A 24,244-nucleotide genomic window follows, 5' to 3' on the forward strand; every position below is an offset into this window, starting at 1 on the left:
GTTTTTCAACCACACTATTCCAGGAACATTGTGATAATCAGTAGCTATGCAGAACTAAATAGCTGCCTGCTTATGGTTGTTGTAAGGTAGCACAAATGTTGCATACAGGAAAATCTATTGCATATAGCAAAAACCCTTAAATAATGCACTAATTGCTGTTTTACCAAAAAGAGCAGATACTTTTATTTTTGTGTTGTTCCATATACAGTGTTAGTATGCCAATATAAAAGGAAGTACTGTACATGTGTCTGTCTATGCAGTGCTTGTTGATAGAATACATAGACAGAAATAAAACAAAAATGGCATTAATTTGGCATATAATTCCTCTTATTGTGGAGTGTGAAAAAACAAAAAGTTGCATTCAGATAAGGAGAGTGACACTTTCACACACAAAAAGGAGGAAGGGATAGGAAAAAAGGAATATGGCAGCACATAAGACTGACTTTTATTTTAGCATCAGCTTTCATGGATTTAAACCCATTTCATCAGAGGCAGTAAGTACACTTTTACTAAGCTGTTTGAGATGGTTTAGAAAATTGGTAAATTATTTCTGTGAGAAAGATTATTTAGTAAAACATCAAAATTTTGAAACAATTACATTTATACAATTCTATAGTGTTAAGTTGGAAACAGCATAATTGTGGTTTGATTGGAAGAGTTCACATTTTTGTAGTTCTTGGTTATATTTGCATATTTTTTCTAGTTCTGCCTCAAATAGATACGAGTTCAGATCTACAAATTGTTGTGTTATGTTATGTTACTGAAGTAAACAAAGTAAAACAAAATAAGCTTTCACAAAAATAGAAGCAGTAAAGCAGTCTCTCAAACTCCACATTGGTTTCCGGAGAATTAAATACTTGCAGTAATTATGATTTGATTCCTATTACTGTTGTAGTCAGAAATAGGAAAAGGGGTTTATAATTCTAAATGAAAATATACTAAAACAGATTAAATTCTGAACTACACATTTGGCTAGCCTAAAATGTTGAGAACACCCTGTTAGTGCACATCTGATTTTTTTTTTTTTACATTTTAGGAATGTTCCAAACTTGTCTTCAAAACTTATGAACTTGACCAATAGAAAGGAAGACAAAAACCTGTTACTGGCTTTCTGACAATGGCAGGGAGTGTGTTAAACCAGTGTAAAATTCAATTAAACTGTCTAGCCAGGTTTTTGAAGCTGAAATGCAGACCCTTTCTGTTAAGCTTCTTATTTTCCTGTGACCGACACCAGTGGATACTGTGTTATGCCAAAACCAACAGGCTGTAAAGCACCTTGTTTCATGCTCCCAGCTGATCAATATTTTTATTTTCCAGGCTTGCCCAGAAATATGGAGGCAGTATCACCTAACAGTAAGTAGAAACACCTTTTTTATTTTCTTTTACACCCAGCCTATTTACTCTCCTTTGAACTGGTGACCATAAAATATAGACAAGAATCTAGTGAAGAAAGATAATAAATATCTGAAGAGGGTTTTGAACTGAAGAAGCCAAGAATATACTGTGCTTTTCCCCAACATTCTTTGGAAACAGTTTATGTAACAGAAATCATTCATGATGGCATCATGTCACTTTGCCACCTATAACTTCATCAGTGGTACATAATAGAATAGTAATAATACCTGTCTCATTGAAGCACTGAACACTGTTACATATCCCCAAACCCATAATATATTTTCACATTTTCCAAATAGAATGACTTTAATGTACTAACTGTACTAGACTGTGACATTGAAATTAAAAATAGAAAGTTGTGCTTGACCTTTAATGTGGAAATCAGTTATTATCTCTAAACATAGCACCTTAAAAGATCTTGTTTCTTCGTATATGTAAAGCACAGACAAAACCTGGGGGAACACAGAATCTGTATTTTAGGCTTGGGACAATATTTAGTGCTCTGGATTGCATATTTATGCAGGTTTATATTTGGCTTTATAATCCTTATAATTATAAATAAATATTGGAATCTAAATTTCTACAAACCTAAAATGGCTTTTGATAGACCATAATCTTAGTTTCTTTCATTCTTTCTGGTTAGTAGTAGGTAATATTCCAAATTTGTTCCGACTTGCATTTCAGAATTATATTCAGAAAATGGTTTTTCCATTTTCTCCATAGAAATTTTAAATTCAGTTTCCTCCTGTCCTCTGTGCTTGTTATCCGAGTTATATTTTTGAAATTGCTTTTTTCCACCCCACACACATTTCTTTGAATAATCAGATATAGATTTTCAAAAAAACAAACAAACATTATTATATAGTAAGAGTGTTTTAGTGTCTCTATGCAAATAGAGATTTGTGAAGGAGATACTTCAGTATTTCAGAATATTTTGTATTTAGTCCTGCATCTAGCATCTTAACAGCTTCTAGAAAGGAAGATTTATCAAGAATGCAAAAATAAGCCAGAAGTGCCTTTAAAAGTTGGTTTTGTTGGTGGCTAGATTGCAAAAATAACAATTCACTCATTTTAGATTAATCCTCTGTTTTTAAAATTAATTTGCCTATTACCTTGTGATTTCTGAAATATGTACAGTACATGCATAAACATATATATATATATATATATATATATATATACACACACTATGTTCTTAGTTTGTAGAAATTTAGATTCCAATATTTATTGAAATCCTTTGTATAGCATTTTTGTGTAAAATCTAATTTTGATAACTATGACTGTTTGATATATTATTTGAAAATTAAATTTTATGTTTAATAGGGATTTCCCCCCATCAAACCATGTCTACATGTAAGAGGAAGTGAAACACTATTTCTAAGTAGCCACCAAACAAAACATATGAGAACATATTTTTTTTTAAAAAAAGAAATCTAATGAATGGAAATAAAAACAGCAGTTCTAAAGGAATAAAATCTGAATGCCTATAGTATACATTTAATAAATCTGAGAGCCATTTGTATTTGTGGTTGTTACATGCATATAGTAGCATTAAAATATTTTATTCCATACTTGTCTTTTCAAGTTTGGTTCAACCCAGTTACAATGTCTCTTAATAAACCAGAATTATGAAGTGTATATCAAATTTACATAAACTGAACAAATTTTATATATCATACAATCAATATATATATAGAGAGAGAGAGTAGATAATCTTTTAATCCAACTTATTATGCATGTTTGTCAAAGGGTTATATAAAATGTGTGGTTAATTTCTCATGCATAAGCAAAATGTCCCTAATTAATCATTGTGAATGCTTGTTCAGATCAACAGAACATAGTATTTGTCACTTCTTTGACTTCTGGTGATTTTTATTCATTTTGCTCACTTACTAAGAGATGGAGTGCCATCTATCGACTTACGGTAGCTGCTGCACTTTAAATCTGTCCTCAGTGCAAATAAAATGTGCAAATAACATAATAGATGCTTATAGTTTTCTTACAGCTGCAGTGCCTGAAATTTTAGTTCTATGAAAAAGATGGTGTTATTATGTTAGGCATATTCTCTATATTCAAGCACACTGCCAGATTTCAAAATAACATAAAAACAGGGAAGGTTAAAAAGCAATGTTTCAATTGGCTTCTTTCATATTTCTGCCCTCTATTATTTCTGTTCTAGGAGGCTCTTTGTAATAACATTCTAGGTCAACGCAGTTTGCAGAAATTTCTGTCTATTAAAGATTCATGTTCTTTTGTAAATAGTGTAAGTAGTTCTTGTAAATAAGTCTGCAGGTTATACCCCAGTTTCATAGAACTGATCATAATGAATCCCATTATATATACAGTATTTGGTAAGTAGCATGCAAAATAACTGTTTTCAAAATGTAGTGATGTTCAAAGTGTAAAGAATTCCCAGCTGGAACTCAGCTCTGACATACTATCTTTACAAATGTTAAATACTTTTATTGAAGCAGAGTCAGTTGTTGTTGTTGTTGTTGTTGTTGTTATTGTTAGAATTCTAGGTTCCCTAGATGCATTCATGTCAAGAAATTGGTTATGCTGGCTAATGTTGCACAACAGAGGGGTGTATGAGGTCTGGCCTCAGTATCATATTATAAATTGCATCCTTTTTCGTATAACATGATTTTCAGCTATGGTGGCCATTTGTTATGCACTATGTGCATATTATTTTACCGTATTCTCTATGGTTGGTTCATAAATTATGCACTGTTATAACTTTATTTTACTATATCTTTACATTTGTTTCAGGAAATTCTCATTGGGAGGATAAGGACCCATTTTACATAAGAGTAGAGTTCCTTACCCGCCCTTTTCCTTTTGCGTCCAAATATGTTGACTTTCAGGAGAAGGTGTGGCAGTTCTAATTCTAGACTGATTTTATGCCCTGATGTACAGTTTGATCCTTCTGTTTTTAACAAACTCAGTTAATTCCCCCACCTTCTTATTTGAGAACTGTTGACATTGGGTACAGAATGGGCTGTATGTGAGAACATGAGGGTGGCGGATTTTGCTTCTGTTGCCAATGATTTTTAAGATCATGTTCTAAAGTTTTCCAGGTTTCAGACCGAGGTTTCTTAAAGAGTATGAGAAGCTGCTAACAGAAGGTTGTAGACAACAATTTTGTGCACACACACACTGTGTTTTGCCCCCCGGGCATAATATTTAGTATTAGAAAAGTTCCTTACTAAGGAAAAAAAAAACACCCTACTCTGTTCTTTTTATAACTGTAAATTTTGGAAATAAATCACCTTCTGCAAATGCCATTTTGGCTGTAAATTAATAGATTAGTTTCCCATTTGAATATATTCATTTATAGACTCCATTTTGGCTGTTAAACCCTCAAGGCAGTGTTCAGGGCAGACATTAGAACAATTTAAGTTGTAAACAAACAGTCCATTTATTGTTTTTTGTAGGTTTTTCAGGCTATTTATTTCAAACCTGGCATTTATGGTCCACGGTAGCAATATTTGATTCCCTTTATCAAGTATATAATGAGATTAGACTAGTGTTTTTAAATATTTTTTCCTATTATACATTATAATATTATTTTCATATTTAAAATGCATTCATATGCATGTATTTAATTACATGCAATATCAAATTTATTTATGACAAATAAAGACACATATGTTATGGGGCAGAGAACCAAAAATGTGTTATGATCTTCATTGGAGTAAGCCACGACTGAACTATTCTCAATTGAGGCTTCTTTTATTTGGGGTGTAATGTAACAGATACAATATGAAACTGGGCAGCCATTGTACTTCAGTTGAAAACCACATTTATGTTTTCTGCCTTTCCTTCTTGGAGGAGAGAGAGCACATTTGTATTAGAATGGCATACTGTAAGGTATATTAGAACAATGCACTGGTCTAAAATTTACAGAGTTGTTAGGAAAACTAAAGTACTGTACATGGAAGCAAAAGACAAAGGTCAAATCTGTTTATACGTAGTCTCCCCCCCTTTATATTTTTAACATTTATTTTGCTGTGTAGAGTCTCCACCTCTCTTCAGGGGATTATGATTTCTGTAGTTGCTTTGCTTTGTGCATACAGTATGTTCTCCGCCCTCATCTACTGTCTTTACTTCTCTCATTTATATCACAATTCCTCACTAAGATAGTCACCATCACTGTTTTGCAACCACCAGAACCAGGCATTATGATTTAGCATGCTTTATGACAGCTTGTTAATTTTATTTTCAGCCACTACATTCAAAAGGTAAACCAGGAACTGCTGTTTTGGCACGTGTATATAAAATATATGAAAACACACTGTATGTGTGTGTCTGTTTAAGTTTTGTGTTTCTGCTTTTTGTACAGTTGTTAAAATTCTGCTTGGCCTGCCATTTTTTTTTTTCAAATAAATATGTATGTAGGCAGACTTGCATTTAAATTGGGTTGAGCTCATGATCAAGGGATCTCTTGAAAATAAATAAAAATCCAATTACTAAATACAGAGAATACCTACATTTAAAGCAATTTGATGATTATCAGCATGGTTTCTGCAGAAAAGAGATGATTTAACATTTTGGCTAAACCAAAAGATTGGTTCCTCATCATTCAACCATTGGTAGTCCTAGTCTGAGCTAGGACATGAACCTAAAAGTCTTATAATTTTTTATGTTATATTATCATATTATTTACAAGAGGATGGTGTGGATTTCTTTTGTGTGCTTTTGTTTAAGCTATAGTTGTATCTCTCTATCTGGATGTTTCCACCTATTTTGGAAACGTACACAGTGTTTTGCCATCCTTCAGCCTTCATGGTTTCTCAGAAGTGCATTCTACTGAGTTGGATTGGATGTACTTGGAAATAAATGTACAAGAGTTCAGGAGTATTCCTGTATTGATTCTCAGAACATTTCAGAAGTATTATTTGGAAGTGGCACAGTCTAATTTAGGGAATATACAATATTCATTAGAATATTTTGAATGTTTATCATGTTCATTATATTCCAATATAACAAAAAAGTGTTTTTGCCAAATTAATTTTAATTTAAAACATCTTTACCTTATATCTGAATTCAAGGAGGAAGAGTTATTTTTAGATTTTGGTTCAATATAATTTTCAGATTAAAATTAAATTATGATTTGTGTTAATAGACCACTAATTCCCCAATAATCTCCATCTTTTAATTAGTATGTGTGCATGTAAAAGGCTTGGTAGGTGGACTTTATTTCATTTTGCTTCCAGGCTAGCTCACTAAATGTATGTCACTGGCTTTGCAGTTTACAGGTATATGTTATATTGATTCATTTTGGTTTGGTTTTCCTTCCAATAGCTTTTGATTGACTAAGGACAATAACAGAAGGGAAATGGGAATATGTCCAAGCAAATAACACTACTGGCATATTATCTACATGAAAACACCCACTCCATCCCCTTTCCATAAACTACCTCTTTACCATTAAATACCAAAATGCTGAATGTATTTCTTAATTTATCAGATAACCGATAGTAGCAGTCCAAACTCAAAGCATTGCCTTTGACAACATTACAATTCACAATTCATTACAATACTTGGGAAACAACTTCAACAAATTCAGCAGATATTTTTTCAGTTTGCATGCATATACTCAGGCCATATGGCATATGCATTGTTCCAGTTTGCCAAAATATACCTATAAGATGTTTTTTAAAAAAACAACAAATATAATGCTTTTTTGCAGCAGAGTAAACAGATTTTATTCCATTGAATTTGTATGTCTTCCATTTTAAATAAATGTGGTACATTATCTCCTTGATTATTTAAACGGTTTCTAAGTGTATTTTGCACAATGATTCCAAAGTATGTAATTAGAATATGAGTAAGGCAAATTCAAATATAGTATTTTCCCCCAACTTTTTTGACACATGCATGGTATAGGATGCCCTATTATGTTGCAAGATTATATACTCAGTCTAAAACATCACAGAGGGTATCGCTGCCAAGCGCTTTTCACCTAATAATATAAAGTAACATATTTGAACTTTTGGTATATAAAAAGATGGAAGAAGATTCTCAGTGCAGATCATCTGGGGTTTAATTTTGAGTCATTTCTTTGTGCTTCTGTTTCTAGGTCTTCTCATATTGGTCCAAAGTATCTCGGTCATGTATCTGATGTAGATTCTTACCTACCAAAGCTCATTAAAATGCCTTAATTACTGCAAGAGGCAAACACATACTTTTAAAAACTATTTGCACCTCATTTTTAATTGTACTTTTTATACTGTAGCTAATTTTAAATGTTTGCCCTAACTCACCCCTACTCATGTTTTTACTAGGTATTTGCATGTATACTAGTTGTGCCAGAATATGGATGAGATATACTTTTGAATTCCCTTCCCAATAAAAACAATGAAGTAAAGATAGCAATGACACCCTAATGTGCAATTTGTATTTGGGTAAACGTCATATTTATACTCGTGGTTCTTTATCCACCATGTGACACATGCAGGGATGTCTGCTCAAATGGACGAAATCTCTTGAGCTGCAGAAGAGTCATGATATCTTAGTAGTAAAATAGTGTCAGGTTAGCTATGGTATTCTAATAACCCAAAGAAATAATTCATCCAGAATATTATCAGTAATGTATTTTATACTGATACATTTTGAGTTGTTCATAAAGTTTACTTCCTTTAGAAAGCATGTTATTTAATAATGTAAATTATAGCATCCTTTTATCCTTCATGCTTAGCTTAAAATACTCTTAATGAAGGCTAGATAAGACAGAGATTCTAAAATAATTATTATTGTGATATAGAATGAAAAGGTGATTTCTTGCTAAAAAAAACTTGGAGAAAATGTCTTCTGCAAGCCAAAAAATGTTCTACATTTTTAAGATTGAAGCTCTATCACACTATAGAAATAATTGGTGGTGGTGGTGAATTTGTTTTTAGAGAGAGTTATAATACACTTAGTGTTTTGACTGAAGTAAAGGTGGTGTGCAATTGTGTGTGCTTTATATGTACATGTCTGGCATATTTGTGCTTTCCTGGATTAACTATTAATGAATGAGTTAGTAAAATTTAGTAAATCTTAGACTTGATAGTTTAAATGATGTGTTGCAGCATTTACACTCAGTTCATGGAGAGGAAAGTTCTAGATTTGATTAGGATACTTTATATGACTAGAGCCAGCATGGCATAATAGTTTGAGGACTGGACTAAGACTCTGGGAGCCCAGAGTCTGAATTCTAGCTCTGCCATGGAAGCCCATCTTGGGCAAGTCATACTCTCTCAACCACAGAGGGTGGCAACAGCAAACCATCTGAACAAACCTTGCCAAAACAAACCCGTGATTGCATTGCCAGAAGTTGAAAACAACCTGAAATCAGAATAAGAACAAGTATGTCCACTTGTATGATAGCAGCTCTTGCTGCTATGTTTTTTCATTACCACATCTTGAAGATCTAGTGATCTATCTTATTTTTTTATCAATAGATAAAATGCCATCTCTATCACACTCACAATACATGCCCGCTGCTACTATTGTCACTTTAACTGTATGTTTCATATAGAAATTGAATATTGTTATCTAAAAACAAAACTATTAAAACTATGAAATCACCCATTTCAGTAGACAATTTAACATCATCCAAATTGTTAATTCAGTAATCAAAACAACTTGTACAAAGCAGTCTATACCTGTTGAGGAAGACATAATTTTTTGCTTGTCCAGTGATCCCCACTTGCAAGGCACAATGGATTGTGGGCAATGCTACAGTAATCTTTGTGCCTCTTGTTCCAGAAGCATTAATGTACATATTTGCACGGAGTAAAAGTGACACTCATATCAACAATGGGAGGAATTCCAAGCTTTGAAGCTGTAAACGTGGTTTAGTTTTTCCTAATTATACAATATTTCCCATGAGATCCTTTTTCCTGGATGCATATTAGGTGTGCTAGTATTTTGTTGTTATTTGCTGTCACGTTGAGTTTGACTTATGGTGACTATGAATAAGAGATCTCCAAGATCTTTTCTTCCAATGTAGTATGTGCAATCCTCAGCCAGTAATATCTCTCTGCACTCTGCATGGGACAAACTCTGTGCAAGAGGATGAATGGATACATTAGAAATAGCAATACCCCAAAACCAGTTGCAGAACAATTCAACCTTCCTGGGCAATATAGTAAGGGATTTACAGGTTGCGGTACTTGAAGAAAGAAATTATAAAGGAAAGCTAGAAAGAGAAACTGTTGAATTGAATTATATTCCCAAATTCCAATCCATTGAAAGAGGTATAAACAAAGACAATGGCTTCATGGGACACTACATATATTAATACAAGAGTCCTTACAACTGTACATAGAACAAAAGGAATCTTCTCAGAAAGTTTTGAATGCTGGGAAACCGGTTTTTGAAGAGCAGATTTCTCACTTCAACACATCACTGTAAAGATCTGAAATATCTGTATCACTTCACCCAGTCCTTTGAAAGTTAGAGCAAATGTCATGATTTGTGTCTTTCTCTTACACTTGATCCCACTCCCAAAACTGTATGAATATTCTTTATACCTGAGCATTTATTATCACTATGTATTGCATCCACAGAGGTGGGTTTACATCCTCAAAAGCTCATGCGGAAGTAAAAACCAGTTAATCTTAAAAGTGTCACCACTTTTCTTTTTCTTTTTCTTTTCCTCTATCCCTTCCTTCCTCTTTTTTATGCTGCAAGAGATTAACATAGCTACTTCTTTGAGAACTCCCAAGATATCTGGCCATCAGCTGGTCAGATCTTGGAAATTCAGGCCATAGCTTTCTTGGTTGAATTAGTTCGCCTGTGAGTACACTGTGTTACAGTGGTTTCTCTCCTAACCATTGAGGATTCCTATTCAGCTCCTTGAACATTAAACTGTGGGGTGTCACAGGATTCCATCTTGTCCCTCATGCCATTCAGTACCTATATGCAGCTGCAGTTTTGGGTTGGTTGTCAACAGTATGCTGATGATACTCATCTGTATTTCTCCTTATCATGGGAGTTGGCTAGGGCTGTGCAGATACTGGACCAGTGCCTGGATAGTGTAATGGCTGGATGAGCTGTCAGTAAACTAAAGCTGAATCTTGATAAGATGGAGGATCCTGATAAGATGGAGGATTTCTGTATTGGTTGTCCTCGAGTCCAGGAAATGGATATCTATTCTGAATGAGGATGCACACCCACTGAAGAAGCAGGTTAATAGATTGGGAGTACTCCTAGATCCATCTCTCTCACTGTAGGCCCAAGTGGATTTTGGGTGCTTGAGGCCATCTTGGACTGGTGTATCAACTGTGTCCTTTCCTGGACAGGGATAATTTAGCCACTGTAATCCACACATTGATAACTTCCCAGTTATATTACTGCAATGCACTTTGTTTTGGGCTGCCCTTGAAGACAACTCAGAAACCATAGCTAGTGCAAAATGCATCAGTGAAATTGATGACTGGTGTGCCATATAGACAATAAATAACATCAGTCTTAAAGGAGCTATATTGGCTGCTAATTGCTTCTGTCCTGAATTCAAGGTGCTTGTGTTGACATTTAAAGCCCTAAATGTCCAGGGACCTTGATACTTGAAGAAGTGTCTCTCCCTATACATCTCTACCCAAGGATACCAGTGGGGACAATACGGTATGAGAGGACATAGGAGAGGGCCTTTTCAAATGTTGCCTCCCAACTTTGGAATGCCCTCCTCTTGAAGATCCAGGTGGTTCCAATGTTAGTTTCTTTTTGGCACAAGCCAAGACATGGCTTTTTACTCTTTGAGGGCTTACTTTGCTTACACTATACATGTACATGGTGTTTAAATGTAGCCCCTTAAGCTGTTTTAACCTCATGAATTTCATAGGATTTTTTTAAAGGCAAGGAATACTTCTGTAAAAAATTTAATTTATTTAATACTTTGGTTTCTCTTCAGATCGTATAAATCTTTTGCTTTTTACTAAGGCAAGAAATACTTTTTAAGGCAAAGAATAAGGAATATAAGTAGGGATCAAGCCTGTGTATAAAGGATCTGAAAAACAGAACTCTAGAATGCAAGGTCCAAATGTAGTTTTATTTATAACAGCAAAAATGAAATCCACTTTCACACAAGAACACACACTCACACAGACACAGTAATTAGCAATATAAAAGGTGGTAGCAGATAGTGATTTTTAGGATTGCGAAGGGAGATAAAGAACCCTGGTGGCACAGTGGTTAGATACTGATACTACAGCCACAAAGTTCTAAGTTTGATCCACCTAGAGGAAGGTTCCAAGGTCCACTCAGCCTTCCATCTTTTCATAGGTTGGTAAAATGAGTACCCAGCTTGTTGGGGGCAATTGGTGTACACATTGTAAACTACTTAGGGAGTGTTAGTTCACTGATACACAGTATAGAAATGTACTTGCTACTGCTATATTGCTAGGATTAATGCTAGTGTAAGGGAAAGGAGGGAAATTGTGTCATTTTGGGGATGGGACATGCAACCAGGATGTTAGCTGGTACTAAACATTCTGTCAGTTCAGTGCAGCAGAATGGTTTTGGCAATAGTCTCTGTCTGAAGATACTTTTCTAACGCCAGGTGGGTGAATGGGTGCACAGCAGCCTGGATGAATATGATGACTTGGCTTATATTAACAGAAATCTAGTTGAATGAGACTGAGAGTTAGGGGAGTAAATCTGTTTTTTGCCCTCTGGGATCTCTGTGCAGCAATAGGAGAAGTCTGGAGCATGGGGGGATGGAGTTTCTGTGGTCTCCTGTTATTTATTTTATTTATATCCCACATTTCACCTGAATGGGATTATAATTATAATTATATAAATCAAAACAAAACATCTAAAACAATATGGAGTACAAAAGTTTAAAAACATTAAATCATATATTCATGTTTGCTTACTAGATGCCAGTTTTCTTTTATGAGGCAGATCTAGAGGTGCAATAATGTTATATTTAAATTATATTTTGATTCTGGTGTTCCTCTCTATTATGGTGTCATATCAATGAACTTTCTTCACAGCGCAAAGCTGGTTAACCCACAGAGGTGATCAGGATAAAACCATTTGCATGTCCATCACAAAAAACCAAAACCAGTAACCTCAGTTATCTTCCTCAACTTCATGGTCTTCACTTTCAGTCATGTCCATCTGCATGGCCAATTTTTAAAATATATATTTTTTAATTTTTATTTTGCTACTTACAACAGAGCTACAGGCCTCAACCTGATATTCTCCTGTCCCTCAGCATGTCTGATGAGATTCCAATTTATATTGACCTCACATTGGATGTTGGAATAGAAACCCAGTTCAGTTTCAAAAATGAGGCTTGTTACTCTGTTGCCTGACAAGGTATCTCATTCTACCATCTTCCACCGTTGAACATATTGCATAGTGGGTGATCAGGACAGGACTGCACGGTTTCCCATTGCCCAGCAGTCTCCTTTTATGAGTTAGTTTCTGTGCTCTTACAAGGGGTTCTGAAAAGTTCTGAACAAGAAGGGAATGACCTAAAGCCATGAAACTTACATGCTATTCCGGTTGACACATTTGGAACATTATTTCTCAAGTTTCTTTAACCCTTCCCCCCAAAAAAATCTGATGTCTGATCACTCAAATATTGCTCTGCTGCTGCCATCAATTCAGAATCATCTGAAAATTTCCTTCCTTTCAAATTCTTTTTAAGCTCTGGAAACAGGAAATAGTCACATGGAACAAGATCTGATGAATAGGGTGGGTGGCCTGTGCACTCAAACGCCAAATTCTTCAAAACTTCCATAGTCTTGCAAGCTCTGCGAGCGGGTGTCTTGTCCTGTAAAAAGAGAACACCTTTCCCCAGGTTCCCTTGTCATTTTTCTTTCAATGCTGCCTTTAATTGACACAGCAAATTAGAGTAGTATTCTGGGTGAATTGCTTGGCCCTTCTGAAGATAGTCAGGCCTCAAAATACCCTCCTTATTCCAAAAAAACTGTGGCCATGACATTTCCTGCTGACCTTTGAGTCTTATTTTCTTTGGCCATTGAGAACCCAAACGCTGCTTTTGCGAGGACTATTGTCTGGTGTCTGGATCATAGTGATGTAACCACATTTCATGAACAATGATGAGTTGTTCAAAACATTGTCACAAGATTGCTCACAATGCTGCAAAATCAACTTGGAGATATCCCTTGATTTTGTCTCTCATCAGCATTCAAACATTTCGGAACCCAATTGGCTGATAGCCTCTGCATAGCTAACTGCTCATGAATTATAAACCCAGTGTGTTTCTGGGCTACCTCTAGTGTCTCAGCAATTATTTTAGTTGAGATTCACCTTTCTGTCAAAATCAAGTCATAAAGGCACTCAACAGTTCCAGAAGTTGACACTGTTGAAGGCCTCTCAGACCTTGCTGCATGTTAAATCTCAAAATCTCCACACTGAAAGTTGGTGCACCACATCTTCACAGTTGAGTATGATGGACACTTGTCACTCAATGTTTGTATCATACACTCATGGATTTCCTTGGGAGTTTTCTTCTGCAGGAACAAGAACTTCATGACCCAGATCCAGCACAGCACTTAAAAATTCCACACTTTTTGTTGACACGGTTCAATCATCTATATCAATCATCTATATCTATTTTAAAAATCAGAAATTAGAGCTATGATCCTGCAAATTGAAGTATACAATAGAAAAGAACACTCTTTTTAAGCTACAGTGACAAAATTACACCCAGATTTTGGGGCATGGTCAGGCTGCTGAACTCAGATGTGATCTTGGATGACCAAGTTTCAGTGGTGGCCAGAGGTCCATTTGTACTGTTAAAACTACTGCTCCAGCTGTACCCACGTCTTGAGACATGAGAACTGGCCACAGTAACAAATTCCTTGATTACATCTTGGATGATTACTATTATGCACTCTACTTGAGGCTGCCTTTGGAAACTGTTCCAAAACTTCATTGGTTCCAAAATGCTGCATCCAGGCTCTTGACCCTGTTTACAGGTAACATGTCATTCCCCTGATGAAACAGCTTCACTGGCTATAGGTCTTTTTCTGGGAAGAATTCAAAGCGCTGGTTATGACCTTTAAAGCCCTAGATAGCTGGAGTCCACACTATCTAAAAGACTGCATCTCCCTCGTATGAGCCTGCCCAAATATTAATATCTTTTAGGGAGGGTTTCCTTTCTGTTCCACGCCATCACAGCACATTTGGTGGGGACACAGGAGAGAGCCTTCTCAGTGGCTGCTCCCAGATTGTGGAATTCCTTCCTGCAAGAGGCTTGGTTGGACCCCTTTCTCCTTTCTTTCTCTGACAGGTGAAGGCTTTTTTTATTCACACTTATAATTTATGTTGCAAAAAATAGCTTTTAATAGGATAGTGTTTTTTATCTGTTTTTGTCCCTTTTTGTTGTTAACTGCCCTCAAGTTAACCCCAACCCATGGTGACTCTATGGATGAAACATCTACAAGACCCCCTATCCTCCACTGCTCTGCTTAGGTCCTGCAGATTCAGGCTGTGACCTTTGGCATGCAGTCTTCCTTTCTTTATACTACCTTCTACCTTTCCTAGCATTATTGCCTTTTCTAATGAGTCGTGCCATCTCATGATGTGACCAGAGTACAACAGCCTCGGTTTTGTCACCTGGGCTTCCAAGGAGATTTGTGGTTCGATTTGTTCTAGGACCCATTTTTTAAAAATCTTTTTGGCAGTCCACGGTATCCTCAGCACGCTTCTTCAGCACCACATCTCAAATGAGTTGATTTTCTTCCTGTCCACTTTATTGTACACGTGTCACATCCCTATATGGGGAATACATTTGGGAAATCTTTGACTGTTTATCCCCTTTTTAAAACTGTTCCCTGTTAATAAAATATCTGTGAGCTACCTTGGAGCCTGTTTAAAGAGAAAGGCTGAACATAAATACATACACACACACACACTTGTGGTTTGTTTTTATTTATTTACCCTCACTCCTCATATAAAACTATATTCTAAGATAGCATAGGGTACAGCAGTTTGTAGCTCTGTAGTGTAGGACAGCTGTTCCCAAACTTTGGTCCTCCAAACATTTTGAACTTTGGTTCCCAGAATTCCTGACTGTTGGCTAAACTGGCTGGGGTTTCTGGTATAGGATACAGTCGTTGTTTTGCTTGCACAAAACTAAGGCTTTTATAATTAAAAATTCATGAAAATGCCAAATAGTACAATTTGATCTGCTAACTATACCATGAATGAAATATTTTATTTTCACAAAGTAAAACTTAGCTTTAGATTTGATGTTAAAACAAGCATTACATTTATTTCCATCCTCGCCGAATATTTCCATTTCCCCATTTTAATACATATATAATAGTTGAGCCAAAGTGGATTTTAGTAACCTTCACTCTGTTTTTCTACTTAATAATAACAATATTCAAGACTGAGATTTTAATCAAGTGGAATGTAAGATGAGGAATTAGGGATGTGAACATTTCTGAGCCTCATTCTCATTGCTTTTTCTGAGAATCCCACTGATATTCTCATTCCATCCTGGTTCTTTACTGCATGTCAAGATCTTTTTTCTCTTCCTTCATGGAAATTTGAATATATTTTGGGTACTTCTTTTCAATACACACACACACATTTTTAAATATAGTTTTCTAATCTCTAAATTTTTCATAGTTTTCCCTTGGCAAAAAAATCTGTGTGTATTTTTTAGTTGTACAGGCCTGTTACAGACAGCCAAAATAAAGCTGCTTCGAGTCACAGTGGAGGTATGGTGTTTCAATGATGCATGCGTCCTAAGAGTCCAGAAATCGCACCAAAGCCACACTCCAGCCCTAAGGACTGGAGCGTGGCTTTGGTGTGGCTTCTGGACTCTTGCATCATTGAAACACCATACCTCCACTGTGACTCGAAGCAGCTTTATTTTGGCTGTCTGTAACAGGCCACAGTATACATTTTTAGTCTCTGCATATTTTAGGTGCATGCTTGGTTTTGTCTATATCTTAATTTTTTTTATCAAAAAGGCATGCAAGCCTCAGAAATGTCTTGATTTCTACAGTAACATTTCCAATTTCCTGTTGTCATTTACAAGAGGGGCAAAATGGATCTCTCTGTCAAGAAATGTAAATGCAACTAATTTATTTTCCATCCCTTTCTAAAATATGAGTAGATCGATTGAACCAGTGGCATTTGGAAGGCAGGGCTAGTCCATCCCTATACAACTACTTTGAGGGCTGCGCATGCAGTATCTACAGTCAGTGGGGCTAGCTATTTAAATGGTCAGTTTGGGGTAAGTGAAGTATCTTCATTTTTACCTTCCAAAAAGAAGCAGCTGAAATCTGTGAAACTCTGGATTCCTGGTTACATACAATAATTCCTAAGAGGTGCTCAGTGTCTAGACCAAGTGGAATAAAGCTCCAAATAAAAGAAATATCACAAAATAGCTCTTTCAATGCAGCTAAGAAGAAGCAGGAAATAGGCTTAGTTGCCTGCTTTATAGCAGATCATGTTATATCACTTTATACTGACGGATTGCCATTTTGTTGAAATAACAATATACACCTACAGTCAGCCCTCTACATGTGTGGGTTTGACTTTTGCGGATTTGATTATTCATGGATTATTTGCTGCAGCCTCTGCTGCTGTTCTACACCATTTTTAATAGGGATTGCAAGCCTCAGGAGACTGAAAGACTATGAGAATGTGGCTAGGCTTGTAAGACCCTATTAAAAACTGTGTAGGGCAGCAGTGAAGGTGGTAGCAAGCCTCACCATCCATCCACTTCTTCATTGCAAAGGAACCCTGCTGCCTCAGAGGCATCCATGGTGGGTTGAGTCTGCATATTGTATGTTTTGTTGTGTGTTTAATATTGTTGAGGGTAGAGTAGAGTTATTCAGTTTTTTCCCACTTTCACGGGAGTCCTGCATCCCTAACCCCAGCAAAAGTGGATGGCTTACTGTACTCTGTTATTTCGTACTATTTTTCTTTTTCAGTCTCTGGTTAAATATGAAACTTTGAACTTCTTGTCGCATCCGTTGATTATACTCTTTCCACCTCAAAAAAGAATACATCTTTTCTTTAAATATTCTTATTCATTTCTTACAATATATAAACTTTTACCCAGTTGAATATGCCTAAATACGTATAGGTTTATTATTCAACATTATTTAATGTAGAAAACATACCCCACTATGCAGAGCCAGCATGCTGTACCGATTTTGAGTGTTGGACTAAGACTCAGAAGACCAGGGTTTGAATCCCTGCTCAGCCATGAAACCCACTGGCTGATATTGGGCAGGCTATACTCTCTCACTTTCAAAGGAAGGCAATGGCAAACTCCCTGAGTCTTGCCAAGAAAGCACAATGACAGAGTCTCCATATGTCAGAACTGACGTCACATAGCAACAACTTACCTCAGGGACGTAGCCGGGGGGGGGGGGGGTTCTTGGGGTCCAGACCTCCCCCCCTTCCATTAGAAAAATGAATGGTGTGTGCTGCTGCGCCGCCACACTCAAGCCCCATTATAATGGTGGCACTTAGTCTGGACCCCCCCCCTTCCTAAAATCCTAGCTACGTCCCTGCTTACCTCATAATATTTGGCATGCTGTGATAAGAGCACATTAATCCTTTTATTAGAGAATATTTTATACAGAAACACAATTTAACATAGAAGCAATACATAACAGATCAGAGTGCAATTGCAAATAGAAATAACGTATTAATAGCAGATACAAAGCAAATTTCATTTAAATTCTTAAAGCAGATTTTAAAAGAGAAATATCATATTAAAGGAGGCCAAAATATTTTTCTTTTTAGGTCACAAATAGGTAATAACTAATATATCTAAACAGTTGCATACCATAGCTAAAATATATATAACATGTATTATTGAAAAGAAAAAAAAACTTGTTTCCAAACTTGTCATGATTCTCTATCTACAGAAATAGTAACTGAGTCCTTGTGCTGACAGTGACCCTAAATTTGTTCTGTGTAAATATCTTGGGATCATCTAATGGTGTCTGATACCATTAGATTGTATGAATGTTTGGCATAATACTTTCTTCTTCGTGGTCTCTGCGAATCATACAAAAGGGTTTTACTGCGCCTGTGCAGTACTGTTTGGAAACTTCTGGAATCACTGGGCAAAGTTCACTTTGCAACATATAGTAACTTTTTTGCGGTAGCTCCACCCATCCCTTATAAAGCCCCCGGTTCCTGCTTTTTCCCCAGTTCCTTTTTTTCCGCTGCATTAGCTGCTGTTTGAACTTCACGCTCTTGTTAGCTTGCTTGTTGGATCACTGGTTTTTGACTCGGACTGTTTTTTTACTTCAGATTCCCCCCCCCCCCCCCCCCCGTGTTGTTGGACTCTCTGGACTGTTGACTTCGATTTTGGATTTCGATTCGGCTTTCGTCTCGGTGACATGTCGCCTCCGTTCAAGAAATGTGATGTCTGCGGGGGTAAGCTCCCAGTGCAGGACCCTCATTCCTCCTGCCTCCTTTGCCTGGGAAAGGATCATGATGCTAAAGCCTGCTTACTCTGTAAGTCCATGTCCTCCCAGGCCAGGAAAAACCGGGAATCCCGGCTGACCTCGGCAATTGCCCAGGGGAAGTTTCGGGAGGGAGACTCTCGCCCATCTTCTGCTCCTTCGGCATCGGCTACGGCTTCTCCAGTTGCGGCCCGAGATAGCCTGGCTAGCACTCCACCTGCTTCGGCCGCTTCAGCCCGTGGTTCCTAGGAGCCCAGTGCTGCTCTTAACATGGCCCATAGTTCCACTAAACCCAGTACCACCTCCAAACCCGCCAAGCACTCTCAGAAAGCATCAGGGTCTGCAGGTTCTGCCGCCACCTCGACTCCAACCCAGGATGAGGCAGTCTCCGGTGACGTGGCTACGACCTCCAAACGGGTGGTCTCCGATCACAAATACCATAAGGCAGCATCAACCTCCACATCCACCTCCAAGAAGTCTAAGGATGGCTCCAAATCTTCCAAGGAGCATTTCTGGTCCTCCAAGCTGGATGGCACCAAGCCTTCGTGATCGAGGGCTGAGACCGGGACAAAGGATAAAGCGAGCAAGACGGGACCGTCTTCTGGAGCCAGAGTCTCCGAGTTGGCCATCAACCCCTTTTTTCCACCAGAGGACCATCGTGATGCCTCAAGGTCTGCCAAGAAAAGGCCCCCTGCGGCTTCAGCATCAGAGGCTTCGGCGTTGAAGAAGGCCAAGACTCCTCAGGACTGACCCCACTCCCACTCGAGATTGCCTCCCAAGAGGGCAGACCGCCCGGCTCCGGACCGAGATTCCCAGCACCAGTCTTCTACACGCCGTTCCCCTCGGGAGGAACGCCCTTCGGGAAGATTAATTGACGTCGGCCAGGTTTCGAATAGGGATGAAGCGATTTCGGCTCCAGGGCCTTCAGCTTCGACAACCATCCCATTCCTACATTCCGACAACGAGGACCTCCATTCTACTCAGAGGAGGTCCCCTACTCCGTTCCTGCATTCCCCTGCTAGAGACCGTGAAGATGATTCGGTCTTCTATGACTCGGAGACTGATAGGTATTTTATGTCGGTACCGAGGGAGGTGGCGCTGCTGAAGTTCACCTCCAAGCTTGCACTCCGCCCGGCTCGGGCAGAGGGACAGGCTCCGACGGAGGAACGAGAGACCCAGGCCGTGGTTCCGAAGACGTCCTCCCGTCCTCCCACTCGCCATCCCAGAGATCAGCTCTTAACGGTGGTCAATACCGACGCTGCTGCCTCCGAATCTGATCCCGACCTTCTGCCTGATTCTGAAAGTCCTTCGGAAGCAGAGATCTCCCCGCAAAGTTCTCCTTAGGGGTTCCACCAGCCAGAGCCAGCTTCGCCGACTGACAACGCGTGCTCTTTCAATCAGCATGTCATCAAGCTGTCTCGTGCTCTTGATATTGAGCTGGCATACCCTGAGGAAGAGGCCAAAGACCCGGTCGAGCGTCGTGTCCACAGCCGCATTCAGACACCGCCCTCCATACCGTTGCTGCCGTCGTTGGAGACCATTGTTAAGCGCTTCTGGGACGTTCCGTCGTTGCTCCTCGGGCCATCCCGCAAAATAGAGTCTCTCTACCGAGTGTCCTTGCCCAACGCCCCGTGGTTGGCGTCTCATCCTCGCCAGAACTCTGCAATTGTGGAGGGAGCGTAGCAAACGTCGACTCACAGACAGGCCACATCACCCACCGACAAGCAGGCCAAAAAGATCGACGGTTTGGCCAGGAAGGCCTATTCGGCGGCAGCCTTAGCAGTCAAGGCTATCAACTACACCACCTGTATGGGAGCCTACATCCAGACCCTGATGGAAGGGATCTCCCCCATCATCCCAGATGTCCCGGATGACATCCAGCGCACCCTAACTGAGATCAGGGACAAGACCCATTCCATAGGAAGCTGGCTCATCACTGCCTCCAGAAACGTTGCAGAGTGCTCTGGCAGGGCCATGGTGGCCTCGATTGCTTTATGGCGTCATGCGTGGCTCCGAGGATCAGACCTCAACCCGAGTGTCCAGGCCACCATAGAAGACATGCCTATAGATGACTCAGGCTTGTTCCACACTGAGACAGATGACAGGCTGAATAGGAAGTTCAGACTGAAGGTGACAGCTAAGAAGCATGGCATGTCCACCCCTTCAACCTCTCAGTTTCGGAGGAGGCAACGCCTGTGGCAACAGCAAGGTCAGTCTCAAAGGCCCTTTTACCGAGATCGTCAATTCAATCAACAGGGCGCTCAGCGGCAGAAGTATCCTTCTCAGTCTTCCTCCTCCTCTGGCCGACGCAATTTTCCTGCTCGGTACCATAAAAACTGCCGACAGGATACTGACCAGGGCAAGAAGAGGACATGCAGATCCCCTGTGTGCTTCGTCCCTTCTCCTCTCTGCTTCTTAGACATTTTAAAGCCCTTCGCCATCATCTGGGCCTCCATCACTACTGACTCGTGGGTATTAAACATCATCTGTAGGGGTTATGCCCTCGAGTTCGAAGAGCTCCCCCCAACTGGAGCTTTCCTTTCCACTGTCCCCTCGGACACCCTTCTCGACGAAGTGCGCTCTTTACTTTTGAAAGGGGCGATCTCACCCATATCGCCTGAACAGTTGTCCAATTCTTTCTTCTCGAGGTACTTCACGGTACCGAAGACGGATGGCGGAATCAGACCCATCCTAGACTTAAGGGGAGTAAATTCCTTTCTCCAGTACCATCGCTTCCGCATGGTAACCTTGGCTTCTATCCTACCCTTGCTCCACCAGGACCTCTGGTTCACGACGGTCGACCTGAAGGATGCTTACTTCCATATAGGGATTCGGGAATCCCACAGAAGATTCCTCGCCTTCGCCATTGGCTCCGCCGCCTATCACTACAACGTTCTTCCCTTCGGCTTGGCCACGGCTCCGAGAGTTTTTACAAAGTGCATGGCTCCAGTAGTGGCCTACCTCCACCAGAGGGGCTTCTGGGTCTTTCCGTATTTGGACGACTGGCTCTTTGTGGCCTCTTCGCAAAAGGACCTGCGAGAAGTGATTCTTTTTTCCTTGAACCTGTTATCTTCCCTCGGGCTCATTGTCAACACGGAAAAGTCCCACTTGGCCCCATCCAAGCAGATCAGATTCTTCGGAACTGTCCTCGACTCCGAAGAGTGCATCTCGTATCTCCCTCGGGACCACTTCCTAGCCTTGGCCTTGGCAATAAGGGTCGTCCTGGCCCACAGGAGAGTGAGGGCCAGAGATGTCCAGGTAGCTCTGGGTCACATGGCCTCAACAACGTTCGTGACTCCGTGGGCAAGGCTCCGTTTCAGGCCTCTCCAAGCTTGGTTCCTGTCGGCTTTCGATCCCATGAGACTCCCCGGCCAAGTGGCTCACCATACCAAGACCAGTAGCCACTTCCCTGCTGTGGTGGCTAGACTCCCACAACGCCTGCGTCAGCATGCCATTCACTCAGCCTCAACCGCAGCTGACCTTGACTACGGACGCGTCCTTAGAAGGATGGGGCGCTTATCTCCTCGACCTCTATGTGAAAGAGAAGTGGACCCCACAGGAAGGGATTCTCCACATCAATGCCCTCGAGATGCTGGCTGTAGAGAAAGCGTTGAGAGCTTTCGAATCCAGTGTCTCCAACAAAGTGGTTCTTTTGAGGACAGACAATACGACGGTGATGTATTACATCAACAAGCAAGGGGCACCAAGTCCAGGACCCTCCTCGACATCACTTTGCGAATCTGGGATTGGTGCATCCCAAGGCGTGTCCTCCTCCAGGCGATCCACCTGCCGGGAGACGAAAATGAATTGGCGGACCAGCTCAGCAGGGCCTCCTCAGCCTGTCATGAGTGGAGGCTCCACCCAGAGACGGTCGGCGACCTTTTCTCTCGGTGGGGGACTCCCCGAATCAACCTCTTTGCGACTGCCACCAACAGCCACTGTCCCCAGTTCTGTTCCCGGACACGAGATAACAGATCCCTCGGCTTTGTGTGGTCAGGGGAGATGCTTTATGCTTTCCCTCCATTTCCGTTGGTCACCAGAGTGGTCTCGAAGATGTTGATAGATCACTCCGATGCGATCCTGATCATGCCGTGGTGGCCGAGGCAGCCGTGGTTCCCATCCCTGCTGCACCTCTCCAATGACGAGTTTTTCCAGTTGGAACCCCGTCCCGACCTTCTCACTCTCCAGAGCGGCCGCGTCCGACACCCGGACATCGAGACACTACCAATGGTTGTGTGGAGGCTCCATCCCTAGCCTTGCTACCTGATCTGGTACGGAGGGTGATCCTGGCTGCACAGAAACTGGCAACCCAGAGGTCTTACACCTCCAAATGGAAGAGGTTCCTGCATTTTCTCGCTGACAGAGACCTTGCCCTACATCGAGTGACGGCACCTGTGGTGCTGGAGTTCCTGATGTCACTTTTGGATGCGGGGCTAACCCTCACGTCCATTAAGTGCTACCTGTCTGCCATTTGTTCTCATTTTCAGTATGATGGCAAACCTTCTTTTTTCAGGGACCCTCTCATGAAGAGTTTTCTGAGAGGTTGTAATAACCTCCACCCCCAGGTCTCAGTATCGGCCCCGGCTTGGAGCCTGGGTGCTGTGCTGTCTGTTCTACAATCCAAGCCCTTTGAACCGATGGCCACGACGGACTTGAGACTATTGACTTGGAAGACTGTCTTCCTTGTGGCCATCACCTCTGCCCGTGGTGCGGGCGAACTTTGTGCCCTAAGAAGGGACCAGCCCTTTTTGAGGTTCCATAAGGATAAGGTGGTGCTCCGTACTGACATTACCTTCCTGCCTAAGGTAGTTTCGGCCTTTCACATGTGTCAGGACATTGTTTTGCCTACCCTAGCCTCGAACCCGACCAATGAGATGGAATGCAGTCTGCACACTTTGGACATTCGGAGGGCTCTGGCCTTCTACTTGAACAGGACTGCAGGGTGAAGCGGTTCCAAGAGACTTTTTCAGTGCTACTCGGAACCGAAAAGAGGACTGCCTGTATCTCCGCAGAGGTTGTTGAAATGGGTGGCTGGCACCATCCACCTCTGCTATGAACTGTTGGGCAGACCGATTCCAGTCGGGGTACGGCCTCATACAACTAGGGCGGTAGCGACATCCTCCGCATTTTTTTCGGGGATTTCCTTGGAGGATGTCTGTAAAGCTGCTGTTTGGTCCCAGCCCTTGACTACCGGCTGGACACCAGGGCCAAACGGGATGCAGCCTTTGGGAAGGCAGTGTTGGTTTCAGGGTTACATGAATTGCACTGCTTCCTATGTTCAATTGCTTACATGTTCATTTAACTGTTTAGCCAATTGGGGGGGGGGGGGTGGGAATTTTCTGGTTTACATAAGTCTTTATGACTTAACATCCCTTGTCTCAAGGGTCAATCTCAGGTTTGCTGTTATTGGGTTGCTATATCACCATGTTTACCTTGTG

General features: G+C 40.4%; 1 protein-coding gene across 2 annotated transcripts in view; it reads left to right on the forward strand.

The window, feature by feature from the left end:
* The window catches only part of ZCCHC7 (zinc finger CCHC-type containing 7), a 162,268-nt gene that overhangs the window by 111,322 nt on the left and 26,702 nt on the right, over positions 1-24,244 (forward strand). For both annotated transcript variants that reach the window (XM_089488735.1, XM_089488736.1), the window contains one exon: positions 1,318-1,353. In XM_089488735.1, the coding sequence (XP_089344861.1) occupies positions 1,318-1,353 (36 nt within the window). The remainder of the gene's footprint in view (positions 1-1,317; positions 1,354-24,244) is intronic.

This window comes from Sceloporus occidentalis, unplaced genomic scaffold, assembly GCF_023333645.1.
Source record: "Sceloporus occidentalis isolate IW3139 unplaced genomic scaffold, rSceOcc1.0.p SCAF_1, whole genome shotgun sequence".
Classification (NCBI taxonomy): domain Eukaryota; kingdom Metazoa; phylum Chordata; class Lepidosauria; order Squamata; family Phrynosomatidae; genus Sceloporus; species Sceloporus occidentalis.